A 13,729-nucleotide genomic window follows, 5' to 3' on the forward strand; every position below is an offset into this window, starting at 1 on the left:
ATATATATATATATAAATATATAAATATATATATATATATATATATATATATGTATGTATAAACTATTTACCTGATTTCAATTCTATTTATTCCAGTGAACTCCCCATTCTTTATCTCTTTTTCTTTTTACTGAGAATTGCTATACCTGCATAGTACTTGACCTTCATTTTTATCCCTTGAGATTATTTCAAAGATTTAGAGGTACTCTGAATCAATTTAAGAACTTTGAGTCATATCCTAATTTGTTCAGTCTCTGTTTGCTCTAAGACTTTCAACGACAGTCTCTTGACTGTATATGTGGATACAGAAATAGTTCTTTCATGTGAGTTGTCTCTAAATGAAAAGAAATGATTCCCTGTACACAGACGGTGTATTGAAAGTACTCTATTATTACAGACTCAGGCATTTCTCTGAGACAGACTGAGAAGTGTGGGTTATAATTCTTCCAAAGCACATTCGTGTAATGAATGTTCTAGTTAGGAGAGTTCTAAGCAAAGCCTTTGAGTAAAGGTTAACAGTTTCCCAAGATTTTACAATGCTTTGTGTCTCAGTTTCCAGTAGTTTTTCCCTTAGTGCTTAGTCAACATTTTAGGTTAATTTATGTCCTCTTAAATAGCCAATGTACTCTCCACTCTTGAACTCAAATATGACCTGATACTTTTTTCCCTTCATGAGAATGATGTGTGCTTAGTTTATTCTAAGAATAGTTTGTTTGTTTGTTTTCCTATTTGTGTATCTGATACTCTCTATGTGTTCAATGCTTTCCATGAGAAAGAACGTGATCTTTTCCCTTAAACTATCTGTTACACAAAATAAGAACATCAGTATGGCAGCATGTGACTTGGTATTTAATAATACCAGAAAACCATCTTACGAAAAAATTGGCCATGAAACCTAAATTAATTTGCTATCCTGAAACTCATCCTGGATTTTGGCTTTATGTTCCCAGGGTGAGTATTAACATTGTCCCTGCCCACCTTCTCTTTGTGGATCTCACAGTTAGATAATGATATCAGCTACTAAAGACTGGGATGTTTTTAGTTGGGGGACAATCTTTTTTTTTCCCAATAAGAAATCATTTATTTAAGTTTACTATGCTGAAAACAGGAGCTAGATGTTATATTTTATCTGTATCAGTCTAGCTCATAGGAAATTCTCCATAAATACGTTACAAGCTGCTTAATATCCAACTGGGTCAAGTGGTTTGCCTTGAGTTCCGGTTGCCATCAAGTCAGTTCCAGCTCCTGGTGACCCTTTGTGTTTCCAAGTGGAACTGTGCTCCACAGGGTTTTTCAGTGCTGTGGGCTTTTAAAAACCATTGCTAGGCCCTTCTTCTGTGGTTCTTCTGGGTGAATTCGAACACCAGCTTTTGGGTTAGTAGCTGAATGCTTAACTGTGGCACCTAGAGACTCCTTACCTGAATTTAAGAAAACAGCAATCACATGCCTCTGTACTCATTACAGAGAAAAATAAAGGACTCCTTTAATATTGCTGAGGAGCTCTTGTGGTGCAATGGCTAAGGCATTCAGCTGCTAACAAAAAGGGTGGCAGTTTGAACCCACTAGCCACTTCATGGGACAAAGATGAGACAGTTGCTTCCATGAAGATTTACAGCTTTGGAAATACATGGGGCAATTCTACTCTGTCCTGTAGGGTCACTATGAGTTGGAATCAATTTGATGGCAATGGCTTTGGCTTGGTTTCAATACTGATAAAGGTACTTGTTTTAGGAAACTTACATGATAACAAAATTAAGTGTAAAAGCATTTAAGTCAGGTCTTTCAGGAAATGACCAAGTTAAATGAGGCCTTCTTTATAGGAATATTGTGACATACAAATACAGGATAGTAGAATGTGGCACTTTTCTCCATGTTTTTATTAATGGAATGATAATCACATCATAGCATAGTACAGGTCACCTTATAACAGTACCTATAAGAAGTGTTCCTGGTAGGGATTTGAGGGGAACAACTATTCAGAACACATGGTCTTTACAATCAACAGCTCACTCTAGTAAGTCATCTTCTCTTCTATCATCATAACCAGAGATCTGATTTATTGAGCACCTAATATAAGCTAGGCATAGAGGTAGAAATACTTCACATGTAGTACCTAATTTAATCCTTGCAGTTACCTTATTAGGTAGGCACTGTTGTTGTTGTTGTTATGTGCCGTTGAGTCAGCCCTGACTCATAGCAACCCCTCTTTGGGTTTCCAAGGCAGTATCACTATGGAAGTAGGATTGCCCAACCTTCCTTCCGAGGAGTGGCTGATGGATTTGAACCGCCAGCCATCTGGTGAGCAGTCAAGTGCCTTAGCCACTATGCTACCAGAGCTCCCAGGTAGGCACTAAGATCCCTATTTTGCAGTAAAGAAGCTGAGATTCAGAGAGCTTAGATGAACGGCCTTAATCAGCTAGTCAAACCAGTGAGTGGAAGACTTAATCTTAAGTACTTTGTGCATGTTTTCACTTACATGTACAGTTGCCACTTTCTTAGGAAAACAGGCCTTAATGTTTATTTCTACAAAGCCTATAACCATTATGATCTCTTCTATGTGGTTTTGACTCACCATCCGCTTTGTATTTAAGTGTCCAGGTAGTATCTTTGTTGTGCCAGGAGATGCTGACTTTTTTGTCTTGTGTCTGTCTGCCCTCCAGTCTAAGGCCAGTGCTGGTAAGCATTGTGCAGCGTGAGACACACCAGGGAGCCTTAGTAAGTATCGATGAACACACCTAGGAAATGAGATTTGTAGTGTTTATTTACCCCAAGGAGACCAAGAAAGTGAGGATGATCTGGAACTGCTTCTAAGTTAGGCCCTTATTTGCTACAAAAGATATATGATATTAATATGCTATGAAAAGTCAAGAAATGTTATGAACAAGCTTTTCCCTTCCTAGTAATGCTGTATATACCTTTGGCTAAGTGAAAATTTTATCACATTAACCCTCTAAAAAAACCTTTTAAAATATAGAACCTGCCTGAATATTTCTGGATCAAAAATTATATAGTTCAAAGTTCTTCATATTGTCACATTTTCAAGGTCAGTATTTGCAATGGAGTAATACTTGCCTGGGAGCTCTGGTGGCATAGTGCCTAAGGTACTTGACTGCTAACCAGAAGGCTGGTGGTTCAAACCCACCAGCTACTCCTCAGAAAGAAGACTGGGCAATCTACTTCTGTAGTGATACCACCTCGGAAACCCAAGGAGGGGTCGTTATGATTTGGATCCAACTCGGTGGCACTGAGGTGGTTTTTTTTTTGGGGGGGGTGGATTGAGCTTCTTTGTAGATCCAGGGTGGATGCCTGTGTTCAAGTTAACAGCCTGTGCAAAATGGTATAAGTTAGTGAACATGCATTGGGCCTATGGGGCCCTTTAGTGGGCCTAAGAAAAGGAACAATAATAAAGTAAGAATAAAGGGTAGACTGTTGCCATTTAACTCCTTTAAGGAGCATCTTCCAACTCCTATAAGACAAATCCACCCCTGCCACCTAATTCACCTCCCTGGATACCAATGTGAATGTTAAAAGTAGAAAGACTCATCTCTGCCCCTAACTTATGTGATGATACAGGGCAAATAACTTATCCTTCCTGATCCTCATTGGAGAGATCTAACGTGGACTGTGGGCCTGTTTCCTGCAAACGTGACCCCTGGGTTATCTCGTGCAAGCCTCACAACAGCCCTATGCAGTAAGCATTATCTTCATCAGTTTATAGATAAGCTGCTTGAAATTCAGTCACTTACCCAGGTTTACAAGACTAAGAGCCAGAATTTGAAACTAGGGTGAATTCATGCTTTCTGTCCCCTCTACCAGCTTCCTCATCTATAAAATAAGCCAAGATAGCATCCCTGCTTTGGTTTCTGCATTGGATTATGATGATTCTAGGTAAGGAATGTGAAGACGTTTTGCAAAGGGTGGAGCTTCAAGATTATTGCTATTACTTTTGATACTTTGAAGTTGTCTGTCCTGTAGCATTTGGAAAATAGGAGTTTCTTGGAAGCTCTCCATTTTTCACACTACAAATCCCAAGAATCCGTAGAAGGAAGAACCTCTCCACTCTCTAAACACATTCATTGTTGTCTTCTGCTCCTAGGTCTTCAAGGAGAAATATCCCTTTTAGCCATGATTCTATGAGTCGGGGCCGACTCGACGGCAAATAACAACAACAACAACAACAATTCTCCTTCTGGGCCAAGGGGATGCTCGCCAAGCATTTCATACAGAAATCCCATTTCACAATCCCTTTAGGATTCTTTCTTGCCATCTGACATGCTCTCACTCTTGCATCTCCTGGTGGGGTTTCATGAAACACATGGCAGACATTGTAACTCTACCCATAGAGTTCTTCCTCCACATTCACAGAAAGGCATTAGAATCCCGTTTCTACTCTAGGAATATCAGACAGCTTTGGAAAACTGCAGTTACCCTGTTGGCGTGTGAAAGTGCCCCTCTGAAAAAAAGGAAAAAGATATTTTTGTGTCTTTTGATGTATTTTCATTATACTTCATCCTTAGTAAATATTACTAAGACCTCAGCTCCTTAAGTTAATGTCATCCTTCCATCTTAATTTCCAGAAACAAATATATGTTTAGTAAATGTTTCTTTCTAAAACTTAGCTTAAATTAGACCGTAGAAAATTTTTAGTTTGCTTAAAATCAAGTGAGCAAATTACCCATTTATAGAATCCTTGAATGTCAAATTTCTTATAAATTGTTTAACTTATTACTGTTTCTAAGTCAACCCTTTATGTATTATAATTGTAGCATAATTTTAAAAGAAAGCTATAGAATAATAAGTTACAGAATAATTTTTTTTTTACTTGCTTGTAGGGCAATAAAGCATCTCCAACTTACTCTCATCTGGCTTTTTACTATTGTTTCTCTCTTTTAAATATTGATTATGATTAATTAGATGGCTTATTAAGTCAGATTCTGACAACATATTTTTTCTGAAATGCCAGCTCCAGTGAATGGACATAAGAACATTTTACCTTATTTTTGCACGTCTTACTCAGAATTCCCTTACACAGTGTCCCTTTAGAAATAAATATATGCTTATACATATTTATATATATATTTGTGATTTGGGTGAAAGTTTTTAGAGCAAATTGGTTTTCCATTCAACAGTTCATACACATTTGGATTTGTAACATTGATTGCAGTCCCCACAGTGTAACAACGTTCTCCCCACTTCCTCCCTGTGTTTCCCATTTCTGTTTGTCCTTCTTTCCTATCCCTTCCTGCCGTCTGAGCTTTCTCGCTGGGCAAATGCTGCCCTTCAGATCTCATATGGTTGGTTAGTATTGGACTGCATACTTCCCTGATGTTACTATTTACATCATAGGCCTGTCTATTGTTAGGCTGAAAGTTGGGGCAAGGAGATGAGTTCAGTTATAGATTTGAAGGATGTCTAAAGGCCATAGTCTTGGGGTTCCACCAGTGTCTCTTGGCCAGTAAGTCTGGTCTTATTTTGAGTTTTGTTCCACATTTTCCTTACTGTATCCAGGATCTATTATCCCCATCAGAGCACTAGGCAGTGGTAGCCAAGCACCATCTAGTTCTTCTGATCTTAGCGTTGTGGAGGCTAGGAGTTACTGGTCTGTTAGTCACTCTGCTTTGCTCTGGATGAGCAGAGACCAACAGTTGTATCTTAGGTAGTCACTCACAAGTTTTTAAGACCCCAGTCACTACTCACCAAAGAAGGATGTAGAACATTGTCTTTGTGGACTCTATTATACCAATTGACCATAGTATCTTGCAAGACTATAGTCCTGAGCTCACAGACTCAGCAACTCATTCCCTTAAGGTGTTTGATTATGGCTAATAAGTTAACTTTGCCCTCTGTATGCTCTACTATATTCATAGATATATTTATAGCACATATAAATACATATGCAGAAATATCCTCTGCCAAACCTATGTATATTTGTAGGTGTGATCCCATTCACCTTCCCACACCTGCTCGGCATGCATGTCTGTGTCCACTCATAGATGATTCTTATTACTGTTATTGCAGGATTATGTATGTAACAGTACTTAGTTTTGTTACCTTTAACTTCTGTGCTCTTCCCAGTGTCTTTCTTTCTCTTGATCATTTGTGCTGACCTCTCCCTTGTTGTGTACTGCCTTCCCCTTCACCCACGTGCGTACGGAGCTGCCCTCTAGTTTGCTCCGTACCCTCCCTTTCTCTCTCACCGCTGGTAACCTTCAAAGAACATTTCTTTCTGTGAGTAAATCTTTTCTTGATTTTTTTTATGGTATTAGTCTCATGCAAATATTTGTCCTTTTGTGATTGATTAATTTCACTCACCATAGTGTCCACCAGATTCATCCGTGTTTATGAGGTGCTTTGCAGTCATGATTATTTAATGTTGCGTATGTTCCATGTGTGTATGTGCCGTAATTTGTTTACCCTTCATGCGTTATTCCCATGTTTTTGCTATGTGTATAATGCTGCAGTGAACTTGGGTTTGTGTGTATCTGTTCACGTTACAGCTCTTACCTCTCTAAGATACATTCCCAGTAGTGGGATTGCTGGATCATGTGGTATTACCATTTCTAACTTTTTAAGGAAGCACTATACTCTTTCCAACAGTGGTTATACCATTTTACAGGCCTCCCCGTAGTGTATGAGGATTTCAGTCTCTCCTCACCCTTGCTGCTTTTGGTGATATCTCATTGTTCTCTGTCTCTCTTTTTGAATCTTTCTCTCTTAAGTATTTTTTAAAAACTTATTTCTTTAAATCATCCATTCCCTCAATTGCTTTAAAACCAACACCACCATGTTTCTCTTGCTTTTTTCCAAGGTTAATGCTGCCAGTACAGTTTCTTCAATTTTATAACTATCAGGCACTCCAGTGAACAAAATAACCTGTTCACAGGAATGGTATTCTAGTTTGATAATGATTTGATTTGCTGTCTCATTATTGATTTTGCTGCACCTTTCATGCTGAAATTGATCAAGTTCCTGACAGGCCTATTACTGTAAAGACCTCCAATCAACTGCTTTCTGCTCCAGGTCTGTGAGTCAGGCTTTGGTAGGAGAGAACCCTGAGGATATGTGTTATCAAGCCCTTTTCATCTCTGCTTTTCTTACTGTCACGACATCCTCTGCCAGCAGTTGTGATCCACACATGCCTTGTCCTCTGATGCCTGCAGCTGCATCTGTGGGTCATGCCTCCAGTGCTTGAGTAGGTACTGGACTGTAATATTGCTTGTACAATAAAAGAAAGAGGAGATAATTACAGCTGTGAGTTCATTAGCACAGTTCTGAAACTCATTCACAGATCTTTGCTTTTGACATTTAATATGAAGTAAGGAGGTGAAATGATGGAACTCTCCTATATCTGTTCTTTTATTACAGGATCAGGGGGCAGAATGGGTGAGTCATTGTTCTCCACTTACCAAATAGGAAGCTCAGTTTGCCTCATCAAATTGTCATCCTCTTTATATTAATATGAATCAAACAGAAAAGTTTCTTCTTACAACTTTTCCGCCTCCTATTATATGGCTTAGTTGTCTGTGCTGGAGCTGATAATCAGTTTAACAGCAAACTTAGAAAATCCTTATTATCTTGATACAGTCTCAGAGTGATTACTTAAAAAGTGATTCCTGCTACGGATCAGCTGTTCTTTATGATATTTTTCAGAAAATGTCAGCCCTTCTGGTTTACCAGTGATGTCAGATTTCCATGAGCTCTATTTCATACTTCACTCCTTGGTTGGGGCATGTTGGAAAGAAAAATGCCCGTATACACACACTATCTTTACTAACACACAACAAGAGAATTTTTAAAGGAAAAGCTTATTCTCTGGATTGTACCTCTTTGCACTTTCCCGGCAGTACTGAGGAATTCATTGTCCTCAAGTCAAACCTTGACACGTGTGAAGGTTGATTTGGTCAGTCATGTGTGTCCACCACTTTCTCATTTGCTTATTTGCATATACAGCATGTCCCTGGTTCTTCAGACAGACTGTGAATTTGTAAGGATCTGATCCTCCATTCTTTTGGCCTTCCACTTTTGCTTTTCTTTCTTTATTCCTCTCTTTTTCATTAAATGTTTTTAATGCTGGAATTATCAAATCAGGATTTTGACACTGTCAGTGGGAATAAGGATAGCAAATTAGATTTTCCCATGCAAAGGTATTATTACTGCCCTTTGTTATTACCAAAACAGACCAACCTCACGGCCATGGAGTCAGATCTGACTCATAATAGCCCCTCCTTAGGTTTCTGAAGTGGTATCACTACAGAAGTAGATTGCCCAATCTTCCTTCCAAGGAGTGGCTGGTGGGTTTGAACCACCACCCTTCTGGTTAGTAGTGAAATGCCTTAGGCACTAGGCTACCAGAGCTCCTCCTTTGTTTTTGTTGTTGTTGCTGTTATGTGCTGTCAAGTTGCCCCGACTCATAGCGACCCCTCCTTGGGTTGCCAAGGCAGTATCACTACGGAAGTAGATTGCCCAACCTACCTTCCGAGGAGTAGCTGGTGGGTTTGAACCGCCGGCCTTCTGGTTAGCAGTCAAGTGCCTTGTACTATGCCACCAGAGCTCCCCCTCCTTTGTTTTTAGTAGTCCTAAAATGTGTAAAATGTCTTTCATTGTTTTAGCTTTGTTTCTCACTTGGTAATTTACTTTCTCTAAATCTTGAGACCTATTTTAGTAGTTTATGCTTAAGGATATTTCGCTGTTTTTATTTTGTCTTTTGAAGAATTTCAAGCTAAAAGATTACTTTGACAAATATTTTTTAACAAATAAATGACCTTTAATAATCTGACAAATTATTGAATGAATAAGTTGTATTCATTGTGCTCAAATGAATAAAATAGTCACGTTCTTTCTTTGGTGGCTGTTGAGTACAGTGTTTTCTGTAATTTGTTCACAGAACTGCTGAGATTTTGTAAACAGAAGGAAGAAGGTTGATCTCAGCTGTCTGAGTATAGTACCGAAGATTTTCAAAGATAAATGTGGTAGGCTATGTAACTTTTAATAACTCAAAATATCTTGAAGATTTTAAGCAGTAAGACTTTTTTTAATAAAATTTTGCTTATTTTAAAAGGTGCCCCTGAAGTTAATTGCTTAAGTAACTCCCAGACTGTTATTAAATATTTATTTTACCTTCCTCCAACTTGACTCTGAGATGTAACTAACATGAATTGAGTAGCGTTTTTATGATTCTTTATCATTTTAAAAGTCTTTTTACATATATTGTCTAATTTGTTCCTCAAATTCTATAAAGTAAGTTAAACAGGTAATAATAATATTCTCATTTAAAAAATAACTTGCCCCATAGGGCACAGCTGGTAAGAGACAGAATTGGCATTCAAGGATATCTTTATTGTTTTTACTTTTTACTATGAATAATTTTTAATATGTAATAATAGAATAATGTTATAAATTCTCATATATCCATTATTTAAGTGGGTATAAACAATGTTAGTTGTTTATATTTGCTTGTTTTGTTTTGTTTTGTTTTGCTATTGATGTAAAGCAAATCCCAGACATTTGGACTTTCATTCTTCAATACATTACTTAATATACATCTATAAAATTTTTTTTTTAAATACTCACAATACCATTGAAAATACCAAATAAAATTAGCAATAATTAATTTATATCACCTAATATCCAAATTTAATTCAAATTTCTTTGTCACCCAAAAAATGACTTTTTAAAGTTAATCTGTTGAGTCAGGGTCCATACAGGACATCAGTTGTTCTCTCATTTAAGTTACTTTTGATGTAGCACAGGACCTCCCACCTCTATTTTGCTTTCCAAGTTTTGGCTTGTTGAAGAGACCAAAAGCCAGGTCACTGGGTTTTAAATTCAGTGTTCCTTCAGTTCTACAAAGCTGCCTCAAACAAAAATTTTAGATGCAGAATAACTTACTAAATAAATACACAAATAAGTAAAAGACAACTTTAAAAGTGGATTTCTTTTTTTTTTAATTTAAAGAGAAGACAGTTTGTTGTAATTGAATATTGCTACAACAGTTAATTTCATAAACAACTTTAATATCAAAACATCCAAAATAATATGTCCTTATGACTCTTTTGCTTATGTAACATTTTTGTTATATGCAATTATAATAATGAGGATAGGCAAGTGGAAATCTTATGTTTTTGTTATATGCAATTATAATACTTAGGATAGACAAGTGAAAATCTTAGTCTATGTCAATAAAATAGGTTTAATCCAATTTTTCTTTTTATCTGATTGGGAGCTCTGATGGCATAGTGCCTAAGGCATTTGACTGCTAACCAGAAGACTTGTGGTTCAAACACACCAGCACTCCTTGGAAGGAAGACTGGGCAATCTACTTCCACAAAGATACCGCCTCAGAAACCCAAGGAGGGGTCGCTATGAGGAAAAATATAAATGATGAATCTTAATTTTGTTACATGCTCTGATGCACATCAGAACATTTGTTGTTTGCAAATACTTCACCATTTTTATTGCTCTTGCCAATGAATAATTACTAGATATTTATATAGTATCAACAGTAATAAAGGAGCTCTCGTGGCACAGTGGATAAGGTATTTGGCTGCTAACCAGAAGTTGGTGGTTCAAACCCACCAGCTACTCCACAGAGGGAAGATGGGGGAGTTTACTTCCATAGAGATTTACCACCTCAGAACCCAATGGACAGTAGACTAGATGGCAGTGAGTTTGGCTTGGTTTTTTGGTATCAACAGTAATAGTAATTTTTTCTTTTTAATTATGTCCCATCTTTGTGTGTCTCTCGTGACTCCATAATCTAGCTCAGTGTTTTACAGCACTTACTCTAGACTTGATTGCTAAACTAGTTAAATCCCCAGCTTCTAGGAATGAAGATTTAAGGAGAGGGTAGAAAAAAGAGCTGAAAGTTTCCTTGGCAAGAGGGTAGTAGAGATGGGAGCAGTCACAGAGTAGGGACTTTTGCAATGGGGTCTAAAGCCTAGCCTAGCAGGCAGGGAGATAGTTTGACTGGCTCATCTGGAAGTACTTAACTTTTTTTTTTTTTTTTAAACCATCATTTTCACTGAGAGACATTAAAGTCATCCCATGAGGATGCATTGCTGTTATTTTGTTAACCAGTCCTGACAGAATGAACTTTAATCTATTTGATTATAGTCACCTAACTTTTTCATCTCTGTACCTGCAATAGCCTTGTAGGTTATCTTTCAAGGAAATGTATCTAGTGAAAGATAATAATATATCTGGGTGCAGTAATTTGGCCAGTTTAAATCTTTGTTGCTGTAATTAGCTGCTTCCTTGGTGGGCTGACTACACAGCTTCCCTTTGAGAGACAAGGAATATGGGTGAATGAGAAGGCACGTTCTTTCCAGATGATGAGCTGCACCATCCGTTTGTTATTCATTGTTCAATGAAGGATTTAAGGATAAAACATATGAATCTGCTAGGTAAAAGTAATTCTCTAGCTTTTTCTAACAATGTGTAGAGTTCTGGTTCCCTAAAACAGAGTAAGAATTATTTCCAGAGTTGTCTTTGGTTTTCATAACAAGTTTATCTGAATTCTTACCTCATAATAGAGTAAATGAAAGAGATTAGATGAAACTCCAAAAATGCTTTTTAAAAGCTTCTCAAATTAAAAAATAAAATTAATTGCATATAAACTAATTTAGCTTTTTGGCTCTTCTGAAATCCATTGGTTAAAGTATGTTCTTTAATGTACCAAATATAATGAAGTTATAACTAACTGTGCCCTTTCATTTGAAAGGCAGGTACTTCTCCTCTGCCCCCTCCCACTCAAGGGGAACAATTTCAGAATAAAGGAAATATGTGAAAATAGTCTGTTACTGAGGAAAATCGTTTGTATAATTGCACATCTCAGCCCATTTCTTAAAATTAATTGATTATGTCCTGTTTGTTTTTTTGTCTATCTCTGATATTAAGAAAATACAGTATGGAAGCTGTTTGTGTACATAGTTTACTATTGTCTTAGCTATCTAGGGCTGCTATGACAGAAATACCACAAGTAGATGGATTTGACAAACAAATTTATTCTCTCATAGTTTAATAATCTAGAAGTCCAGGGTGTCAGCTCTAGAGGAAAGCTTTCTCTCTGTCCATTCACAATTTAGGAGGAAGATCCTCGTCTTTTTGAAGATCTGTGGGTTCAGCATCCCTTGGAGATCTCCATGTGTCTTGGCATCATTTTTTTCCTAGGTGTAGGAGGTCTCAGTGCAGAGAACTTTGGGTTCAAAGGTTCCAAGGATTCATTCAGCTCCTGGCTCTTCTTTCATGGTGGTAGTCACGTCCCTCCTTCTCTGCTCCCTTCTCTCTCCTTTTATCTCTTGTAAAATAAAAGGTGATGCAGGCCGCACTCCAGGGAATTTCCCCCCTGTATCAGATCAAGGCTGTAAACTGAGTAAGGATATTTCAGCCCACCCTAATCCCCTTCATAGTGATTGGCTGATCATTTCAGGTAACACCATAGAGGATGATTACATCATTATATAAATGCCAAACTGAGACTCATGGCCCAGCCAAGTTGACACATATTTTGGGGGAACACAATTCAGTCCATGACAACTATCATACAGAATTGGTAGAATCTCACTTGGTAATAACCGAAGTGGTTACTCATTTCTGTATTTTACAACCTAATCACCTGTGTAAGAACAGCCCCATTTTCAAGAGTCTGATAATGTCCTATAACTTGATGGAAGTAGTTATATCAATGGTTCGGGAAATACAAATGGCCTTTTCCTCACTCCTCCTTAGATGTGTCAGTGCTGTTAAGGGCATTAGCAAGAGAAGCAGAGACAATTGTATTTTAAGCCTTATTGATTTATGCTTCCCCTGTTTTCTTTCAGGTGGATCATCCATGCTATGAAGTATGAGCTACAGATCCGTGGTGGCGACAAGCCAGCCATAGACTTATATCAGCTGTCACCCAGTGAAGTTAAACAACTTCTGCTGGATATTCTCCAGCCGCAACAGAATGGAAGGTAATGTTATTTCTAAGGCACTCTGGATTTAGAGGAATATCATAATTTTTTAGCTTCATATATATGTAAAATTAATAAGATATTAATAAGAAATAAGCCTTAGCAGAGTTTCAGAGGCCAATCTTTTAAGATATAGTAGAGAAAGATTTTTTTCTTCATGTTCATTATTCTGTGAAAGGAGCTCTGGTGGCACAATGCCTGAGGCATTTGGTTGCTAACCACAAGGTTGGCAGTTCACAGCCACCAGCCACTCTGCAGAAGGACAATGGGGCAATATACTTCCATAAAGATTTACCACCTCAGAAACCCAGTGGGGGTCGCTATGAGTCCGAATCAACTCATTGGCAGTGATTGGTTTATTATTCTGTGAAGAATGTAGCACATCAATTTGGAAGGCTCAGTTCCCTTCCAAACCTGTGTAGTACTCACCATCTCCCAACATTTTACCATAAGGGGATGAGTTTTGTTATTTAAATATGTTGCCTATGACTCTGTCTCCCTAAATAGACCATAAGCTTCTTCAGGGCTAAACTCCTACTTAGACTTAACTCATGTGAACCTTAGAATAAGAGCAGAAGAAATAGTTCTAGAATCACATAATTTTTTTATTATTACAAAAAGAGCTTTAATATAATTATTTAGGCAAATATTTATCAAGCACTATTTGTGTGCCTGGCATTTTCCAAGCAAATAGTTATATTCCAAGAAAAGAAGTCTCCTACAAAAGTGTATTTGAGCAAATAGGAGGACATCCTTGTGCTTAGATAGGAGCACTC

At 37.5% G+C, this 13,729-nt stretch overlaps 1 protein-coding gene across 1 annotated transcript in view; it reads left to right on the plus strand.

Moving 5' to 3' along the window:
* PHKB (phosphorylase kinase regulatory subunit beta) overlaps positions 1–13,729 on the plus strand; it is a 286,088-nt gene that overhangs the window by 253,057 nt on the left and 19,302 nt on the right. Inside the window, exon 27 of the mRNA XM_007947818.1 lies at positions 12,819–12,953. Within this exon, the coding sequence (XP_007946009.1) occupies positions 12,819–12,953 (135 nt within the window). The remainder of the gene's footprint in view (positions 1–12,818; positions 12,954–13,729) is intronic.

The sequence above is a fragment of the Orycteropus afer genome, unplaced genomic scaffold (assembly GCF_000298275.1).
Source record: "Orycteropus afer afer isolate SDZICR_OR568_19922 unplaced genomic scaffold, OryAfe1.0 scaffold00009, whole genome shotgun sequence".
Taxonomy (NCBI): domain Eukaryota; kingdom Metazoa; phylum Chordata; class Mammalia; order Tubulidentata; family Orycteropodidae; genus Orycteropus; species Orycteropus afer.